Source organism: Manis pentadactyla, chromosome 10 (assembly GCF_030020395.1).
Source record: "Manis pentadactyla isolate mManPen7 chromosome 10, mManPen7.hap1, whole genome shotgun sequence".
NCBI classification, from domain to species: domain Eukaryota; kingdom Metazoa; phylum Chordata; class Mammalia; order Pholidota; family Manidae; genus Manis; species Manis pentadactyla.
This window is the reverse complement of record NC_080028.1, coordinates 44,966,791-44,986,908: the sequence shown is the minus strand read 5'-3', so window position 1 is coordinate 44,986,908 and position 20,118 is coordinate 44,966,791. Positions and strand designations below refer to the sequence as shown.

The window sequence follows — 20,118 nt, the reverse complement described above, 5'->3', positions numbered from 1 at the left end:
ACCTGTTTCTGATTCTATTGTTGCGTCTTCCTTTCTCCAAGGACACAGTCCCAACTGATAACTGTTTTGTCTACAAAAAGTTCGATTTCATTTCACTATAGGTTAATGAACACATTTGAACCTAGGACTCCAAGGGGTTCTTTTGTTTGTTTAATCAGATGATCCCTGCACACCTTTTGAGGACCAGATATAACCGATATCGTACTTGCTAATATGCAACTTGCAGGGAAACCTGTCTTTCCATACAGAGGTCACGATACTGACTTTGCCCAAACCAGAGAGATTCTCACCATCACAACAGTCTTTAATTCTTTCAACTATACAGGCTATAGGAGCATATTTATTAGAATTAAAGTCAGACAATATCTGCTCTTGGGTGTCCTGATAGGACTGTGGAAGGTAAAGGAAATTTGGGAAAGGCCCCTGGGAAATGGTGGGCAATGGGAGCCTGAGAGACTTCTGCCCACTCACAGACTTGCCAGTGAGAACAAATGTGTGAGTGCATGAAAAATACTGTGGGACACACCACCACTAACGGCTGTTCTGCTCTGAGTCACTCTAAGGATCTCTGTGGTTAAACTGCCCACAGAGGCCATGCACAGAAATATGAAAGGTGAGTGTGATTACCTCAGTCATGCCAGTTGTTCAGCCTCCAGAACCCGAGGAGCACAAAGTTACACAGGGCAGAAGGCTTTGACCATGGGTTTTAACACCCTGGCCCTAAATTATTAATTACAATGTTTCACAATAGGAATCAATGTTTATCTGCTATTACTCTGTTTTCTGACATTGTGGCATTTGATCTTTAATGAGACTTTCAAAAGGTGTCCTTGAGAAAAGTCTGAAGGATAGGACACTCAAATTTTAGTGGATGAATGTAATCTACCATGTAGAAAGTTCTAGAAAATGTCCCAATTCTCTCAACCCAACAAAAATGCCTCCCTAATATTTACTTTTTTGCTACACAACTTGAATATATCTACCACTAGAGTAATTTCATAGATTTAACGAGCAGTACCACAAACCATGCTTGAAAGTGGAAAACATTCTGTTATTCATAAGAGAACACAATAAACAATGAACTTTCTCATGCTATTCGTGTGAGTTTACCCAGTGCTTATACTCAGTCTATCATAGCTTAAAGGGATGATCTCCCTGCGTGAATGGGCAGGCACTTCAGTGTTTGAGACACGCAGCAGAGTGGCTGGGACCCACGGGGAGCCCCCTGATGATCATGCCGGGGTTCTCTAACAGCAGGACTTGAGGACTTGACCCCACGGCAGTGCACAGCTGGAGAGCCAGGAGGCCCTTTCAGCCCCAGCAGGGCAGCTGCCTGATGGGAAGCAGAAATTTCTAGGGTCCGTCCACTGTATTTTAGAGGCTTCTTCTGCTAACAACACAGTGGCTGCCACTGCCCCAAGACAGTAAGGACATCTTGGTTACTGAATCTTTTTCCTTGGTGGATAACCACCTGGACCCTTGGCGGCGCCCCGTGTCTGGGTGAGCCCTCTCAGAGCCACTCTTCGTTTCCCCGGCACACAGAGATGGGAGGGCCTGCCTGCCTGAGGGGGTCTGAGGGCAGGGGCTCCTAGAAGTTTCAGTTTTAGCATGAGAAAGGCCTTTTCCTGTTCTGATCCCTAAGTGAGAGGGTCGCTGTCATCTACCCATTTAGGACCTCATGAACAGGCTTGGCAAGAAACCCAGAGATAACGTCTGGACCCTCAGAAGCTGAAGCTTGGCAGTGGTTGTTCTCCACAACTAAGGGCCTAGATGCCCTGACTGTGGCTTAGGGCTAGGTTTAGGGTTAGGGTTAGAGACCTCTACCCCTTGCTTAAGGAAAAGCGCAAATTTTAGGTAAAACAAACAGGCCGAGTCCAGCAGGAGAGCCAAAGTCTCTTATAAAAGGCTTCCAGACTAAAGGAACAGCCGCCCAGGAAGAGCTCTCCTGGGGAGCGTCCTGGTCCTGGCTCACCTGCATCCTCCCTTCATGGGACCTCTGGTCTCTGTTTTCCTTCTTCTTTTTTCATTCTGTCTCTTAAACCTCCTAACCAGATTTGTCTCTTCTCATTTAGAGGCAATACACTTTCCAATATCCATAGAACAAGTATATATATATATCTACAAATTTGCACCAACACAGCTACACATGAATCCTCGTGAATACAGCCAGTAGGATCTCCTGCAGTGGCTGCCCCCCAATGACCACACTACTCCCACCTCCCTCTCCTGACAGACAGCAAGGGCTCCGACTCTGAAGACACCATCGCTTCTCAGAAGAGGCAGTTCCAGAAGTGACTCATTGCTCTTTTCCTGAAAGATTTCAGGCTAGTGTCCTTGAGGGGGAATGTTAGAGTAGGCAGTTAGACAGACATGAGCAGAGGGGATAAAGGTGGTTAGCTGAGCACCAAGTCTGCATCCCGGCCCTGCCTGAAGGCCACCCTGTTTCCCTAGACGAGACCCTTTTGTAGTTCGGCACAAAGTAATGAGCAAAAATATGGTTTACTGGGACTGCTCTGATTTTATAAACTATGCATTTCAGGAAGAATTGACTCTGAGGCCATTGTATCATCATTACAAAATTTACATTGCAGTTTTAGCCCCACCATGAGTTTTGCTTAGACCATTATTAGAAAAATGATGACCATGAATTTGGGCAAGGAGGCTGCAGGCGAGGAAGCAAGAAGGAGCCAAAGGATGATGCAAAATGGCAAGATGGGAGACAGGCAACCACAGAAGCCGTAAAAAGACACAACATAAAATCTAGAATGTGCCTACCCACCCTCAGGGGCAGCCTGCTCCTCTGTCTTTGGAGCTTACTTTCTTTTTAATTTCTTAAATGTTCCAAAAATTGCCCCAGTTGTACCCAATGTCTTTTCTGAATAGAGAATCAAAACTACATTAGGTTGCTCTAGTAAGCAGTCTGTATTCATCCATCCAAATATTTAATAAGCATCTATTATTTAAAGAGATGTAGACCTGACCATGAGCAAGTTGCTTCTTAAGGAGCTGAATCAGGCCACCAGTGGGAGAAAGTGTGTCATGCTAGTGCACACTCAGTGACATGGTAGCACAAGACAACGGTGGAAATGAAACTTTGGATTGGGGATGTTAACAAATCTGTTCCCTTGCAATCACTCTTAGTTACATTAGTAGCTGTTCATATTCCCTATGTTCATTCTGTTTCTAGGTTCTTTTCTTTCTCCTGAAGTTCTCAGAGTCTTTGTCACCATAAGCAGGGTGAGCAAGGGCGTTGCTCAGGGTTCACAGGCATGAATACGGAACAGAAACACTCCTTCCTGGGCTCACAGGAGAAATGGTCACCCCAGAGATAGCACCTTGCCATGTACTCACCAGGATAATTATCTGATGGGCCAACCTAAATGCCAGGCCAGGTCTGTTTCTGCACTCCCTGTTTTCCTCCCTGCTGTCCCACTATCCACTGCAGAGCAGCTTCAGTCCTTGTCTAGCCAGTATTGTATCTCTAGGTCTCCCTCTAGTACAAGTTCCAGGACCTAAAATTATTCTCTGCTTTTTAAATCAAGACTTTAATTCTTCTCTGTTAATAGTAATGTGGTGAACTCAGTCATATTTTCATTTGAACGATCATTAATGTTTAAAATGCCTAATGCTTGTTAGCCTTCAGAGTCACTGTGTTTTAATTTTTAAGCTTTTAAAAATAATACAACTCCTAGTGATGCAGTAAAGCCTGTGGGGCAGATCCTTTGGACATAAGACTGCTGCCTTCCAGCCTGCACACGCAATCACACCAGCGCTCTCTGTTATACTGGGAACATTTCCCTGGGAGGCTGAGAGTTACTTATTTATTTTGAATTTGGATCAATTAAAGTTGGAAGCAATTTCACTAAATAAATGATAAAATTTACCACCTTCTTCCAAGAAATAATTTTCTCGGTTAATGTTCACAGGTAGGCCTTGATGACAGCCTGTGCAAGACTGCCCATGCTCACTGTCCCTGGGGGGCTAGTAAGCGACCGAGATTCAGGTTTTTCTTCATTGACTCTCTTATAATGATTAAAAAATATAGTTGAGACATATTGACCTTACTTATGTTCGGAAATAAATCGCATTCTGTCTCCATTTGGGACAGAGACTGCCCATGGGCTAGATAGTTGAGATTCAAACGGAAATGCTGCCCCCTCCCAAAAGTGGCAATAATGACCTCAACAACAGATGGAGAATATGGTGAGGTTTCCTGTAACATAATTTAAAATATTGGTATTGCTTGATATCTATGATATTAGTGGGTATTACTGAGTGGCAGTACCTTTTCCAACACTGCCTTTTCAGTGCTTATGGCTTCCTCAACTCATACTTATGCCTGTCAGTTTCAATGGCAAAATGACCATGGCAGGCATTTGTCATTTCATGTTTCCTCAGAATAACAGCCTCTCAGAAATGGCTCTTGAATACTTTTCTGCAGTATCAGTTATAATGAACTGAATACCAGAACTGAAAGCTGGCTGTATTCACCCTCTGCCGATGTTTTGATCATTTCAAAAAATATGTCATGACAAATGCATGCTTAATCAATTTCTGGTAGTTTTACCCCAGGCCCCTGAGGGAACCACAATTTGAGGAGTATTAGGTTGATGAGGAGCTGACTGAAACTTTTACCTGGCAGGGGGAGTGTGCTGGGAAGAAGTCGATACCTCTCTAGAGTAATTTTGAAGACCATCCTGACGGGCTGTGGCAGGGACTGGTGATTTCCTGTCTGGTGTTTTGCCTTATTCATAGCAACTGAACCCCAAACATATTGAGAGTGCAAAATTCCCAGATAAAATATTACCTCGCGCCCCTTACAGCGGGCATGGCTGTATGACTAAGATTATGGCCAATGATGCACATTACAATTATTTTAATCACTATTATTGCTACAGATCCATAATTTTCCCTATAAATACTGCATTAGCTGCATCCCCAATATTTTGATGTTTGCCTTCCAATTATGTGTGTTTCTCAGGAAAATTTGTTATTGATTTCATATTTAATTATTTTTGGCCATAGAGCATACTTTGTGTAATTTGAATCATTTTAAATTTGAGAAGCCTTGTTTTTCAGCCCTGAATATTGTCTAACTTGGTGAATATCTGTGAATCTTAGAACAATTTTGCTTTTGTTGTTGTACTTGGAATATCCTATCAATTTCAGTTAGATCATGTTGATAGACAGTGCTGTCTTTTAAAACTTAATGAATTTCTGGGTAATGATTCAATTAAGTATTGAGGCAGGCATGTCGAAATTTCTGGCTACAATTGTGGGTTTTTCTTTTTTTATTTCAGTGTTTTCAGTTTTGGCTTCATGTATTTTGAAGCTGTTTAGTAGGTACATAAGCATTTAGGGTAGTTACGGATTTTTCTAAAATGATCCCTTTGTCATTGAAATATGAAACCTTTTATCACAATTATACTTTGCTTTAAACAACTTTATCTGATGTGATTATAGGTACTCTAACTTTTTTTTATTAATGTTACTCTATATTTTCTCCATTATTAACTCCCTTCTCATTTCTGCGTTTGTATCAGAAGTTGCTTTCTTATAGTCAGAAAAGAGTTGTCTCCTTTCCCCTCTCAGTCTGACAATCTGTGCCTTTGAGTTCGGTATTAAAGCCATTTTATTTGATGTTATTATTGATATGCTGGGTTTGAATCTAATGTACTATTTTTTTTTATTATTCTCATTTTTTGTTTTCCGTTCCCTCCTATTTCTGCTTTCTTTGAGATTGATTTCCCGATTGTCTTTTTTGCTATGAACTTCAGTAATTTTATTTTTGCATTTCTTTTTAGTATACATATTAAACTTATTACAGTCTACATTCAATTAATGACATGCTACTTCATATATAATAAAGATGCATATACATGTGACTTCTATCCTTCCCTACATTGCCTTTGTGCTCTTGCCTTCATACATTCAACTATTACATGTGCTATAAAACCCACAAAATTGTTAGGAAATTTTAACCTTTGTGCTTCTCTGGTGGGAATGTAAAGTGGTGTACCACTGTTGAAAATATTATGGAGATTCCTTAAAACATTGAACATGGGAAGCCAACATGGCAGTGTGAGTAGGACACTGGGAATCTCCTCCCAAAAACATATATATTTTTGAAAATACAACAAATATAACTAATCATAAAAGAGAGACCAGAAGACACAGGACAACAGCCAGACTACATTCATACGTGCGAGAGCCCAGCGCCTGGTGAAAGGGGTAAGATACAACCCCCGGCCAGGCGGGAACCGAGCATGCCTCCCCGCAGCTCCCAGAGGGAGGAGAGGTTAAGGAGCAGGGAGGGAAATGGAGCCCGGGACTGCTAAACACCCAGCCCCAGCCATCTGCACCAGAGCGCAGAAAAAGTGTATGCATGGAGAGCAGGAAACTAGGGAAACAGGGCAGCAAGACCTCTGAGTGAGTTCCGAAGCTGATGCCCCAGTGACAAAGAAAAGCGAGTGCTTTGTGAAAGTCTTAAAGGGACAGGGACATAACAGCTGGATGGAAACAACAAAGGTCACAGCCCAGTGGCTGGAAATTACAGGGAAAACCGGACGCACTAACCACCTGGGCAACAGCTATGAGACCCCTCACGGAGGTAAACAGCCAAACAGCCCCCCGTCCATTACCCGTCTTGGCGCTGCAAAGGCAGAGAAGCAGCCTAAGGAAGGCCACGCCCTCAGAAAGGGAGATTCCTCCATACCGGCCAGGCAAGACACAAAGACCCAGTCTACACACAACTACCCAACACAAGCCACTAGGTGTCACAATTGTCCTAGTAAAGAAAGGCCAGTAGAAAGTGAAAAGTTTGGCACTCCCAGCTGACAGTCAATAGCACCTATCAACACAAAAAGGCTAAAAAATCTGATCTAGACAAGACTAACCCAGACAGGTTTGGCTTCCGCTACATCTTCCCCTGAGAAGGAACCTGAGGAGATAGATTTAACCAGTCTTCCTGAAAAAGAATTCAAAACAAAAGTCATAAACATGCTGATGGACTTGCAGAGACATATGCAACAACTAAGGAAGGAGAATACAGAAATAAAACAAGCTCTGGAAGGACTTCAAAACAGAATGGACAAGATTCAAGAGACCATTAATGAACTAGAAAACAGAGAACAGGAACACAGAGAAGCCAATGCAGAGAGAGATAAAAGTATCTCCAGGAATGAAAGAATTCTAAGAGAGCTGAGTGACCAATCAAAACAGAACAATATCCGCATTATAGGGGTACTAGAAGAAGAAGAGATATAAAAAGGAATAGAAAGTGTCTTTGAAGAAATAATTGCAGAAAACTTCCCCAAACTAGGGGAGGAAATGGCCTCTCAGACCACAGAGGTACACAGAAATCCCATGACAAGGGATCCAAGGAGGGCAACACCAAGACACATAATTATTAAAATGGCAAAGATCAAAGACAACGACAAAGTATTAAAGGCAGCCAGAGAGGAAAAAAGGTTACCTACAAAGGAAAACCCATCAGGCTATCATCAGACTTCTCAACAGAAATCCTACAGGCCAGAAGAGAATTACAGAATTCTAACATCTATATCATCTAATGATATACTTAATGCAATGAAACAGAAGGGCCTCGAAACAAGACTACTGTATCCAGCACGATTATCATTAAAACATGAAGGAGGGATTAAGCAATTCCCAGACAAGCAAAAGTTGAGGGAATTTGCCTCCCACAAACCACCTCTACAGGGCATTCTACAGGGACTGCTCTAGATGGGAGCACTCCTAAAAAGAGCACAGAACAAAACATCTAACGTATGAAGAAGGAAGGAGGAGGAATAAGAAGAAAGAGAAATAGAGAATCATCAAACCGCATTTATAATAGCTCAACAAGCAAGTTAAGTGAGACAGTAAGAAAGTAAAGAAGCTAACACTGAACCTTTGGTAACCACAAACTTAAATCCTGCAATGGCAATAAGCACATACCTTTCAATAATCACCCTAAATGTAAATGGACTGAATGCACCAATCAAAAGACACAGAGTAATAGAATGGATAAAAAAGCAAGATCCATCCATATGCTGCTTACAAGAAACTCACCTCAAACCCAAAGACATGCACAGACTTAAAGTCAAGCGATGGAAAAAGATATCTCATGCAAACAACAGAGAGAAGAAAGCACATGTTGCAATTCTGGTATCAGACAAAACAGACTTCAAAATAAAGAAAGTAAAAAAAGAGAAAGAAGGAAATTACATAATGATAAAGGGCTCAGTCCAACAAGAGGATATCACAATTATAAACATATATGCACTCAATACAGGAGCACCAACATACCTGAAACAAATACTAACAGAACTAAAGGAGAAAATTGAATGCAATGCAGCATTCTAGGAGACTTCAACACAACACTCACTCCAAAGGACAGATCCACCAGACAGAAAACAAGTAAGGACACAGAGTCACTGAACATCACACTAGAACAGATGGATCTAATAGACATCTACAGAATTCTACATTCAAAAGCAAAAGGATACACATTCTTCTCAAGTGCACATGGAACATTTTCCAGAATAGACCACATACTAGGCCACAAAAAGAGCCTCAGTATTTTCCAAAAGATTGAAATCCTACCAACCAACTTTTCAGACCACAAAGGCATTAAACTATAAATAAACTGTACAAAGAAAGCTAAAATGCTCACAAACACATGGAGGCTTAACAACACGCTCCTAAATAATCAATGGAACAATGACCAAATCAAAATGGAGATCCAGCAATATATGGAAAAAACGACAACAACAACACTAAGCCCCAATTTCTGTGGGACACAGCAAAAGCAGTCTTAAGAGGAAAGTATATAGCAATCCAGGCATATTTATAAAAGGAAGAACAATACCACTGAATGGTCTAATGTCACAATTACCGATATTGGAAAAAGAAGAACAAATGAGGCCTAAGGTCAGCAGAAGGAGGGACATAATAAAGACCAGAGAAGAAATAAATAAAATTGAGTAGAATAAAACAATAGCGATAATCAATGAAACCAAGAGCTGGTCCTTCGAGAAAATAAACAAAATAGATAAGCCTCTAGGCAGACTTATTATGAGGAAAAGAGAGTCAACACAAATCAACAGAATCAGAAACGAGACAGGAAAAATCACGACGGACCCGACAGAAATACAAAGAATTATTAGAGAGTACTATGAAAACCTATATGCTAACAAGCTGGGAAACCTAGGAGAAATGGACAACTTCCTAGAAAAATCAACTGTCCAAGACTGACAGAGAAAGAAACAGAAAATCTAAACAGACAAATTACCAGCAACGAAATTGAAGCATGAATCAAAAAACTATCAAAGAACAAAACCACCAGGCAAGATGGATTCACCACTGAATTTTATCAGACATACAGGGAAGACATAATACCCATTCTCCTTTAAGTTTTCCAAAAAATAGAAAAAGAGGAAATACTCCCAAACTCACTCTATGAAGCTAACATCACCCTAATACAAAACCAGGCAAAGACCCCACAAAAAAGAAAACTGTAGACCAATATCCCTGATGAACGTAGATGCAAAAATACTCAACAAAATATTAGCAAACCGAATTCAAAAATATATCAAAAGGATCCTACACCATGAGAAATGGGTTTCATCCCAGGGATGCAAGGATGTTACAACATACAAAACTCCATCAACATCATCCACCACATCAACAAAAAGAAAGACAAAAACCACATGTTCATCTTCATAGATGCTGAAAAAGCATTCAATAAAATTCAGCATCCATTCATGATAAAAACTCTCAGCAAAATGGGAATAGAGGGCAAGTACCTCAACATAATAAAGGTCATCTATGGAAAACCCACAGCCAATATTATATTGAACAGCGAGAAGCTGAAAGCTTTTTCTCTGAGATCGGGAACTAGACAGGGATGACCACTCTCCCCACTGTTATTTAACATATTACTGGAGGTCCTAGTCACGGCAATCAGACAAAACAAAGAAATACAAGGAACCAGATTGGTAAAGAAGAATTTAAACTGTCACTATTTGCAGATGACATGATACTGTACATAAAAAACCCTAAAGATTCCACCGCAAAACTATTAGAACTGATATCGGAAAACAGCAAAGTTGCAGGATACAAAATCAAAACACAGAAATCTGTGGCTTTCCTATACACTAACAATGAACCAACAGAAATAGAAATCAGGAAAACAACTCCATTCACAATTGCATCAAAAAACATAAAATACCTAGGAATAAACCTAACCAAAGAAGTGAAAGACTTATTCTCTGAAAACTACAAGTCACTCTTAAGAGAAATTAAAGGGGACACTAAGAAATGGAAACTCATCCCATGCTCGTGGCTAGAAGAATTTATTTTGTCAAAATGGCCAACCAGACCAAAGCAATATACAGATTTGTTGCAATCCCTATGAAAGTACCAGCAACATTCTTCAATGAACTGGAACAAATAATTCAAAAATTCATATGGAAACACCACAGACCCTGAATAGCCAAAGCATCAAAGAAGGAAGAATAATGTAGGAGGGATCTCACTCCCCAACTTTAAGCTCTAATATAAAGCCATAGTAATAAAGACAAAACAAGACAATTTGGTACTGGCACAAGAAAAGAGCCACAGACCAATGGAACAGACTAGAGAATTCAGACATTAATCCAGACATATATGGTCAATTAATATTTGATAAAGGAGCCATGGACATACAATGGCGAAATGACAGTCTCTTCAACAGATGGTGCTTGCAAAACTGGACAGCTACATGTAGGAGAATGAAACTGGACCATTGTCTAACCCCATATACAAAAGTAAACTCAAAATGGATCAAAGACATGAATGTAAGTCATGAAACCATTAAACTCTTGGAAGAAAACATTGGCAAAAACCTCTTAGACATAAACATGAGTGACCTCTTCTTGAACATATCTCCCCAGGCAAGGAAAACAACAGCTAAAATGAACAAGTGGGACTATATTAAGCTGAAAAGCTTCTGTACAGCAAAAGACACCATCAATAGAACAAAAAGGAACCCTACAGTATGGGAGAATATATTTGAAAATGACACATCCGATAAAGGACTGACGACCAGAATATATAAAGAGCTCACACTCCTCCACAAACAAAAAACAAATAACCCAATTAAAAAATGGGCAGAGGAACTGAACAGACAGATCTCCAAAAAAGAAATACAGATGGCCAACAGAAACATGAAAAGATGCTCCACATCACTAATTATCAGAGAAATGCAAATTAAAACAACAGTGAGGCATCACCTCACACCAGTAAGGATGGCTGTCATCCAAAAGACAAACAACAGCAAATGTTGGCGAGTCTGTGGAGAAAGGGGAACCCTCCTACACTGCTGGTGGGAATGTAAATTAGTTCAACCATTGTGGAAAGCAGTATGGAGGTACATCTAAATGCTCAAAACAGACTTACCATTTGACCCAGGACTTGCACTCCTAGGAATTTACCCTAAGAACGCAGCAATCAAGTTTGAGAAAGACAGATGCACCCTTATGTTTATCGCAGCACTATTTACAATATCCAAGAAATGGAAGCAACCTAAATGCCCATTGATAGATGAATGGATAAAGAAGATGTCGTACATATACACAATGGAATACTGCTCAGCCATAAGAAGAGGGCATGTACTACCATTTGTAGCAACATGGATGGAGCTGGAGGGTATTATTCTCAGTGAAATAAGCCAAGTGGAAAAAGAGAAATACCAAATGATTTCACTCATCTGTGGAGTATAAGAACAAAGGATAAACTGCAGGAACAAAACAGCAGCAGAATCACAGAACCCAAGAATGTACTAATAGGTACCAAAGGGATAGGGACTGGGGAGGATGGGTGTGTAGGCATGGATAAGGGGGGGTAAGAAGAAGGGGGCATTAAGATTAGTATGCATGCGGGGTGTGGGAGAAAGCGGGGGACTGTACAACACACAGAAGACAAGTAGTGATTCTACAACATTTTGCTATGCTGATGGACAGTGAGTGTAAAGGTGTTTATATATGGGACCTGGTATAGGGGAGAGCCTTGTGAACATAATATTCTTCATGTAAGTGTAGTTAAAGGAAACAAAAAAAAAAGAAAGAAAGAGAAGGGGGATTACTCCCTGATACGATAAAACTAACTGTAAATCAACAGTTAAATCATGCTTTAAATATTCTTAATTTTGATCACTTTAAGGGTGTCAGATGATCAGCTATGGAGGTACACTTTCCTGGTAATATTCCTTTCTCTTAAAAAAAAAAAAGCAGTTCCTGTGTAGTGATCTCCAATGAGTTCTATACAAGGGTATAAAGGGCATATTAAAGTGTGGGCAAAGGGTCTGTTTGTGTTTATACAGAGGAACAAAGCCTTATTTGGTACCCGGAAAATGAACTAAGATACGATATGAAGAAGACCTTCCAACATCAGCACTCTCTGGAAGAGTCATACCAGAAGATGATCATCAAAAAACCTCAACAAACATCCAGATGATGCTGCAGTGGTAGCTGCATTCATCTCACCGGTTCCTGGACTTCCCATTGGAATGAAGAAGGAGATATCTAAGGCGGCCTGTGCATACAGTTAAACAACAAATATGACTGGTTCTATACTGTTGGGACTCAACCAAGAATTAGAAGTGCAAGTTGTAGCACTCCATAATCTTACAACTACAGACTATCCACTGTTAAAAAAAACACGGGATGTGAACAGTTCCCAGGAATGGGTTGTTTTAAGTTGTCTGATTTCTCTCAGACTGTTCAAGTTCAGTTGGACAATATCCATTATATCATAGACAAATTTTCACAAATGCGTAGGGTGCCTAACCGGTTTTCTTGGCTTCCCTGGAGATGGCTGGTAATTAAAGATCTGCTTTGGTTATGTAACAGTATTCCTATTATGTTAATGTGTGTGAGCAATTTAATTAGAAGTTTAAAACCTATACATGCTTATGTTACTCTACAAGAAGATGTAACAAAGAAATAATCAATCTTCCCATGTTTTCTTCCATCTGCTACGTCTATAGCTTTTCTTCTTCCTTCCTAATTACAACCCATAAATAGAATTTGTGCCTCATATCGAATTCACCAAGTATCATAATTCCTCCAAGTGCTAAAGATACCTCAAGACAAATGCTGGGCATAGAAGCCACAGGGCAGAAATATGCAAAGAAGTAAAAAGCTACCCTTTTCAAACAATATGGCTTCTCTCTCACTTACCAACTTTACATTTCCCTGCATGGCCCCGGAAGATGACTGGTTAGCCAGAGATCGGTAAGATTCCTCAGGAGAGGAACAACCTAAGACAGGCACAGTTGCAGGGGGGCCATCAGGTGAGAAATTGGGGATCAACAGAGGTGAGGCTTAGAATCTCACCCCCTTGTTTTGAGAGATATCTTCTGCATCCATGGATGTTTTATTGCCCTTGTCTAGCTTGGATTAACACATAGTCTACAGGCGCACAAGTGATCATCTACATTTGCTCTCTTACAACACTAAACTATGTTTTCTACCTTTATCTTGCATCCACCTACCACTTCAGCATTTTATTAAAAATAATAATAATAAAGACAGAAATGTGGTATCCACATATAAATCAAGTATAAAAATCAAACCAATATTCATATTTGACCTGATTCTTTATAGTTCATAACGCATGATCAAAACCAAAAGTTTCTGTGATGACTGCCCTTGTACTGTTCACCGTGTAACTTATTCACTATGTAAGAATTTGTTCTGCATGTAAGAACTTGTTCGTTATGCTTCAGAAGATGGGAGACTGATGAAAATTCGGCTTGGTGTGTATTAATGATTGTGCATTGAGCATTGACTCCCCTATACAGAATTTTATTGTTGTTAACAATCATTTGATCAATAAATATGAGAGATGCCCTCACAAATATATACACTTCCAATTGTAAAATAAATAAGTAACTGGGTGTAATGTATAGCATAAGAAATATAGTCAAAATATTGTAACAACTTTGTATGGTGATAGCTGGTATCTAGAACTATCATGTATATAAATGTTGAATCACTCTGTTGTACACCTGAAAGTAATGTAATACTTTGTGTCAACTACTCTTCAATAAAACATAATTATCTACCAAAAAAAAAAAAAAATATAACCTACTATTCTTGCCAAAAAAAAAAAACATTGAGCATGGAATTACCATATTATCTAATAGTTCAACTTTGTGTATATATCTAAAATAATTGAAAGCAGGAGCTTAAACCAATATTTGAACACCAATATTCATAGCATCATTCACTATAGCCAAGAGATGGAAACATCCAAATGTCCACTGACAAATGAATGGATAATGTGATGTATTATACACATACAAGGGAATATTTTTTAATCTTAAAGAGGAGTGGGATACTGACACATGCTACAACATGGATGAACACATAATGTTAAGTGAAATAAACCAGACACAAAGTAAAATACTGTATGATTCCACTACCTAGAATAGTCAAATTCATAGAGACAGAAAATATAATGGTTGTTGGCAGAGGCTGAGGTAGAGAGAATGGGATGTTATTGTTGAATGGGCACAGATTTAAGTTAGAGAAGATAGAAAGATCTAGAGAAAGATGGTGCTAATGATTGAATATTAATGTGAATGTTCTTAAATGCCTCTGAACTGTCTACTTAAAATAGTAAAAATGGTAAATGTTATGTATATTTTAACACAATAAAAAGTTTAAATACAAGACAATGAAACAATCCACAAAATATTTATTTTGGCTTTAAACTCTCAATGATAATTTTGCCTTATTTAAATAAAGAGAAAAAATCTTACCTATTTACCAGGTTGTTATCTTTCCTGGTGCTCTCGATTCCTTTGGTGGGTGCACATTTCTATCTGGTAGTCATTTCTATCCAAGAGACTTCCTTTTACATTTTTTTGCAGGCAGGTCTGCTGGTGATGAATTACTTTAGGTTTTCTATTTCTGAAAGTCTCTATCTTGTTATCAATCAATATAAAATCTTTTTGCTTGTCATACAATTCTAGATTGCCATTCCCTTGTATTTTCAAGATGTCATTGTGCAGTCTTCTGGCTTTCATTGTTTCTGCCAGGAAGCATACTCTCATTCTTATAATTTCTTCTTTTTGTATAATAAGATTTGATTCATTGGCACCTTTTAAGATTTTCTCATTATAACTAGTCATAAGCAATTTTTAAAAATTGGTGTGACTTTATGATTGTGGTTAGGGTCTTTTGAACATCTCTTATCAGTAGATTTATATTTTCCACTTTTTGAATTTTACCATAATTTGAAATATTTTCTCTCATTTCCTCATATACTATTTTTGTCACTCCTTTCTCCTTCTTTGAGGAAACCCTAATTATACCATATATATATGAACTCCTGAGTTTGTCTTAGAGTTCCCTGATGCTTTGTTAAAAATTTTAAGTTTTTTCTTTGTATGTTTTATGAAGAGAATTTTTACTCCTATTTTTCTTCTAGTTAACTAAGTATTTATTCTTCTGTATTTAACCAATATTAAAACTTTCTTGTAGGGGTATAGTTTTCAGCTCTCTATGTTTGATTTGTAACTGATAATTTCCATGTGTTTACTTAATGTGTTTTATCTTCTCCAAAATATGGAGTACAATTATAATTAATGTTTTAACTGTACTTTATTTTGTTATTATTTAAATACCACACTAGTATTACTTTTCTTAAATTAAGTAATACTCCAAGCTGTATTTTATTTTAATGTTATTATCTGTACCATTTTTGGGTCTCTTTGTATTGATTGTTCTTCCCCTTGAAGGTTGTGTTTTCTTGCTTCTTTAGAAGTCAGTGAATTATATTTATGGGTGAGCACAATGAATTTAACTTCGTGAAAGCCGGATGTATTTCTGCTCCTCTAAAGATTCTTTAGGCTTGTTCTGGTGTCATTTACCTCACTTGCAGACATGTTTGTCCTTTCAGGTTCTGGGTTAGTCTGTGTTAGACTGGGGCAGAGCAGGGTTTAGTCTAGTGATTTTTTCCCCCAGAACTGTGGCAAATCTTTCTATATTAACAACCAGTAAAGTATGATATTTTAAATTCTGTTTGGTGTGACTAGAAACCATTTCAATCTTGTGTGAGCCCAGAATATTGTTTTGAAGTCTTTTTGGGTAATTCTCCCTGAGTCAAGTAATTTCCTTACACAAATCTGTTCAGCTGAGTGCTCATGATGGACTGTCTATAGATCACCAGATAACCCTCCGCATGCCCCTCTCACCTTTTGGAGGACATTCCTGTGAACGTCAGCCTCCCCATCCTATCATCTATACCTTCTCCACTCTGGCAGACTGGTGGGCTCTACATGGGTCCCCCACCTACATGTCTCCATTAGGTGAGTTGAGGTAATCATCTCACAGGAAACGCTGTGCTTCATTGTCTGGTGTAAAGTATTCATAAAATAGTGGTTCAATATATTTTGCTTCAATTTTTACTGGTTGAAGCTTGGGGGTCACATATGCTCCCCACGACTCCATTTCCAGTTGAGCCTATTATCTTCCTATGCTCTTTTCTTTATATTAAAACATTTTCCAAAATTCTAGATTTTTGAAAATCCAGAGTGACTAATAATTCTAACTGGATGATTTGCTTATTCTTAGTATTCCTGTAAATCTGTTTGGTTGTGATTATATTTTCTCATCTCTTGAAGCTCTTTTTGTTTGGCAGCACCGTATGCTGGTTCCTCACCTTACGAAATGAGTAGCTTTCTCTGCTGCCTGATAGAGTTTATTATTTTGGGGGTGGGTGCTGGTGGCAGGAATAGCAGGAAAGGCCATCAGGAGATGAGGTGCCATCTAAAATCTTGCAGTTTAGCTTAGAAATGAGTCAAGAACACATTAAAGTTAATTTGCAAAAACATCTTTGGTGGTTTGCAGCCCTCCTGTGAGGAGATGCATTTGTTGGCCCTTGACTGTGTGCTGCCCTTGTGATTTGCTTTTACCAAGTGGCTACTTTCATGGAATATTGCAGTGGAAAATGAGGAAAATAAGAACTTTAACTGCAGCTGGCTATTTATAAGCATCTGAAGAGTGTGGAAAAGATAAGTGATAATCTCAGGATTTTAAATTCCCACCTGAAGATATGAAAAGGAGGTCAGAAAACTATGACTTCTGTAAAAGAAGCTAGTATCTCCTGTAGCTATATGACTTCTTGAAAGCAACCCAAGTCCAATTTTGTGGATGAATTAATTTCAGTGCAAATTGAATTCACACCAGCAGGGTTTACTAGAGGACGCAATGAATGGGTAGATTAAACTGACATCCCATAGAAGCAGACACTTATATCCTGCTTAAGGGTTTGACCTCTTCTTGTGTGAAGAACCTGCAATGACCTACTTTGAGGGTGTTTTCTTTCAGGAGAATGCTGAGTTTGTTCCCCACCACCAAACCCTTTTTATCATTGTTTGGAAAGCAATAACGGGACTCACATTCAAACAGACTCTCAGGCATGGGGCACACAGTATTACCTGGAATATGTACCAGTGTCACCAAAAGAATTTCAAGAAAGCTTATGTATATCAACAAAACCTGAGACATGTCCCCAGGAATCCATCATTAGGGTTTTGTCATCAGGGTGAGGTGAGAAGTAACATTGCTTGGGTTAAATTTTCTGATGTGAAAAAAAAGTATTCAGTCTTAAAAAAGAAGGATATATTGCCATTTTGACAATGTTTGGACCTTGAGGGCATCCAATGTAAGGCACACAAAAAGACAAATACTGCATGATATCACATGTACATGGAATTTATGAAAGCTAAATGCATAGGAACAGAGAACACACTGGTGGCTGCCAGAGGAAAGGAGCAGGGTAATGGGCAAAGGTGGTCAGAAGGCATAAACCTCCATTTATAACATAAATAACTTCCAGGGCTGTAATGTACAGCATCTTGACTATAGTTACCAACACTCTATTGTTGCTATTATTGCCAAGAGAGTAGAACTTAAAAATTTCTCACCACAAGAAAAAATTGTAACTATGGGAGTGATGTATATTAACTTATTGTGGCCATAATTTCTCAAAATATACATATATCAAATAATTACTTAATAACTTAAGGCTTGTATAATGCTATATGTCAATTATGTTTTAATAAAACTGGAAAAAAGTAATGGGCTATAATGCCAAAAATAAAAAAAGAACACCCCAAAAATGTTCCACTTTTATAGCAAGTTAGTGTAATGCAGTAGTTCCCCCTCAGGCTCTAGCAAGGTGGTCTGCATTACAAAAACATGAAAAATTACTTCTACCTCTTCTTATTGAGAAAGTTAATGCTAGGCCAGGGAGGAAAACTGAGGTAAATAATTTTTTCCTTAAACAAGCTATTAATTTAAATAAATGAATAGACAAAAATGCAATCAAAATTTTTGTTGTTTTTTTTTTTGCATTTCAGACGTAAGAGTGATGAGGTGTTGTTTGGACTTGAAGAAAATTCATATTCATTGTCAGTTAGCAAAGTAACCATTATAAAAAAGTCTATTTGAATGAAGGCAATAATGGTTACTTAAGTCTGTGAGTTTAAGAGTAATGGAAAAGAAACTTTAGAGTTTTATCAGACTATAATTTTAGGACTGTATTGCAGACTTCAATTTGAACACATAGTAAAAGATGAAATATTTATATGAACATGTTTAAAATTTTTAATGTCTTTGTAGGTTTCCTAAAGCTTTGAAAGAAATGCCATCTTTTTTATTGAGTCCTTGAAAGCTTGTTTGACTTGCTTGTTCCGCAGAGTATAAATGAAAGGGTTCAACAGAGGGATGACTGACGTGTTCAGCAATGACACCACTTTATTAACGGCCACGCCTTCCTTTGCTGGTTTCATATAGATGAAGATGCAGCTCCCATAGGTGATGGAAACAACAATCATGTGGGAAGAACAGGTGGAGAAAGCCTTTTGTCTTTGTTGAGCTGAAGGGAGTCTTAAAATAGTCTTAATAATGTATATGTAGGACACAATTACACACACTAATGTACAAATGAGTGTCAGCACAGCCATGACGAGGGCAAGCTGCTCTACAAATTGAGTGTCTGAGCAAACAATCTTCAGAAGAGGAGATGCATCACAGGCAAAATGGTCAACGAGATACGAGTTACAGAAATCCAGCTGAACTCCTAGGCTAAGCGGAGGGAGTATGACAATTAACCCAATCAGCCAACACAAAAGGACAAGGATGGTGCAAACCCTGTCACTCATGATGGTGGTGTAGTGCAAGGGCTTGCAGATGTCCACGAAGCGGTCATAAGACATGGCAGTTAGAAGAAAAAATTCTGCTGCCCCAATGAGGATGATAAAAAATAATTGGATAATGCAAGCATTGTAGGTAACCTTTCTGTCCCCAGTTATCAGGCTATACAGGAATCGAGGAACACAGACAGTTGTAAATATTATTTCTAAGATGGAGAAATTACGAAGGAAAAAGTACATGGGTGTTTTAAGGTGAGAGTCCACCAGAGTGAGGAGGATAATTAGGACATTTCCAGCAACAGTGAAAATGTAGGTGAGAAACAGAAACACTAAAAGAAAAACATGTAGTCCTGGGTCATCTGTTAATCCAAGTAGGATGAATGTTATTCCAGAATGATTTTTCATCACTGTCTTCAAATGTGTTAGAAAATCATAAACTGTGAATCTGAGAAATAGATTATAAAAATAATATTCAATAAGCTGTACAGAGGAAAATAGCCAAGCAAATCAATAGAAACACATATTTAACCTTTAGTGCATCATCAATAACCTGATGTAGAAATGTTTGCACTTGCTATATTCCTGGACTCTGTTTTACCTTGGTCTTTGGAATGTGTTTTATAGACAGTGTCCTTCTAACATTTCATTCCCAGTACAGGTGCAGGGCCAATTTTAAAGTAGAGGGAAAATGCTACTAGGATGTCCCAGTTCCCTAAGATTAGGGCAGCTGTCATGGTGTCCTCCCTCCTCAGTGTAGAGTAGGAGATCCACAAATGTCAATAAGTAGGTAGATATCTGCATAAAAGTTTTATTTCCCCATCTGTCAGAACATCATATCAGCAAGTTATTTTTATAACCTACAGCAATATAATACCTCCAGGGCTTATATGTGTTATTTTCCAAGTTTTGCT

General features: G+C 38.6%; 1 protein-coding gene across 1 annotated transcript; it reads right to left on the bottom strand.

Annotated features, from left to right (window-relative positions):
• Window positions 1-18,679: 18,679 nt before the first annotated feature.
• LOC130679301 (olfactory receptor 6C2-like) lies at window positions 18,680-19,621 on the bottom strand. The gene has a single exon (XM_057487913.1). The coding sequence runs from the start codon at window positions 19,610-19,612 to the stop codon at window positions 18,680-18,682; it is 933 nt and encodes a 310-aa protein (XP_057343896.1). The 5' UTR covers window positions 19,613-19,621.
• Window positions 19,622-20,118: the final 497 nt, after the last annotated feature.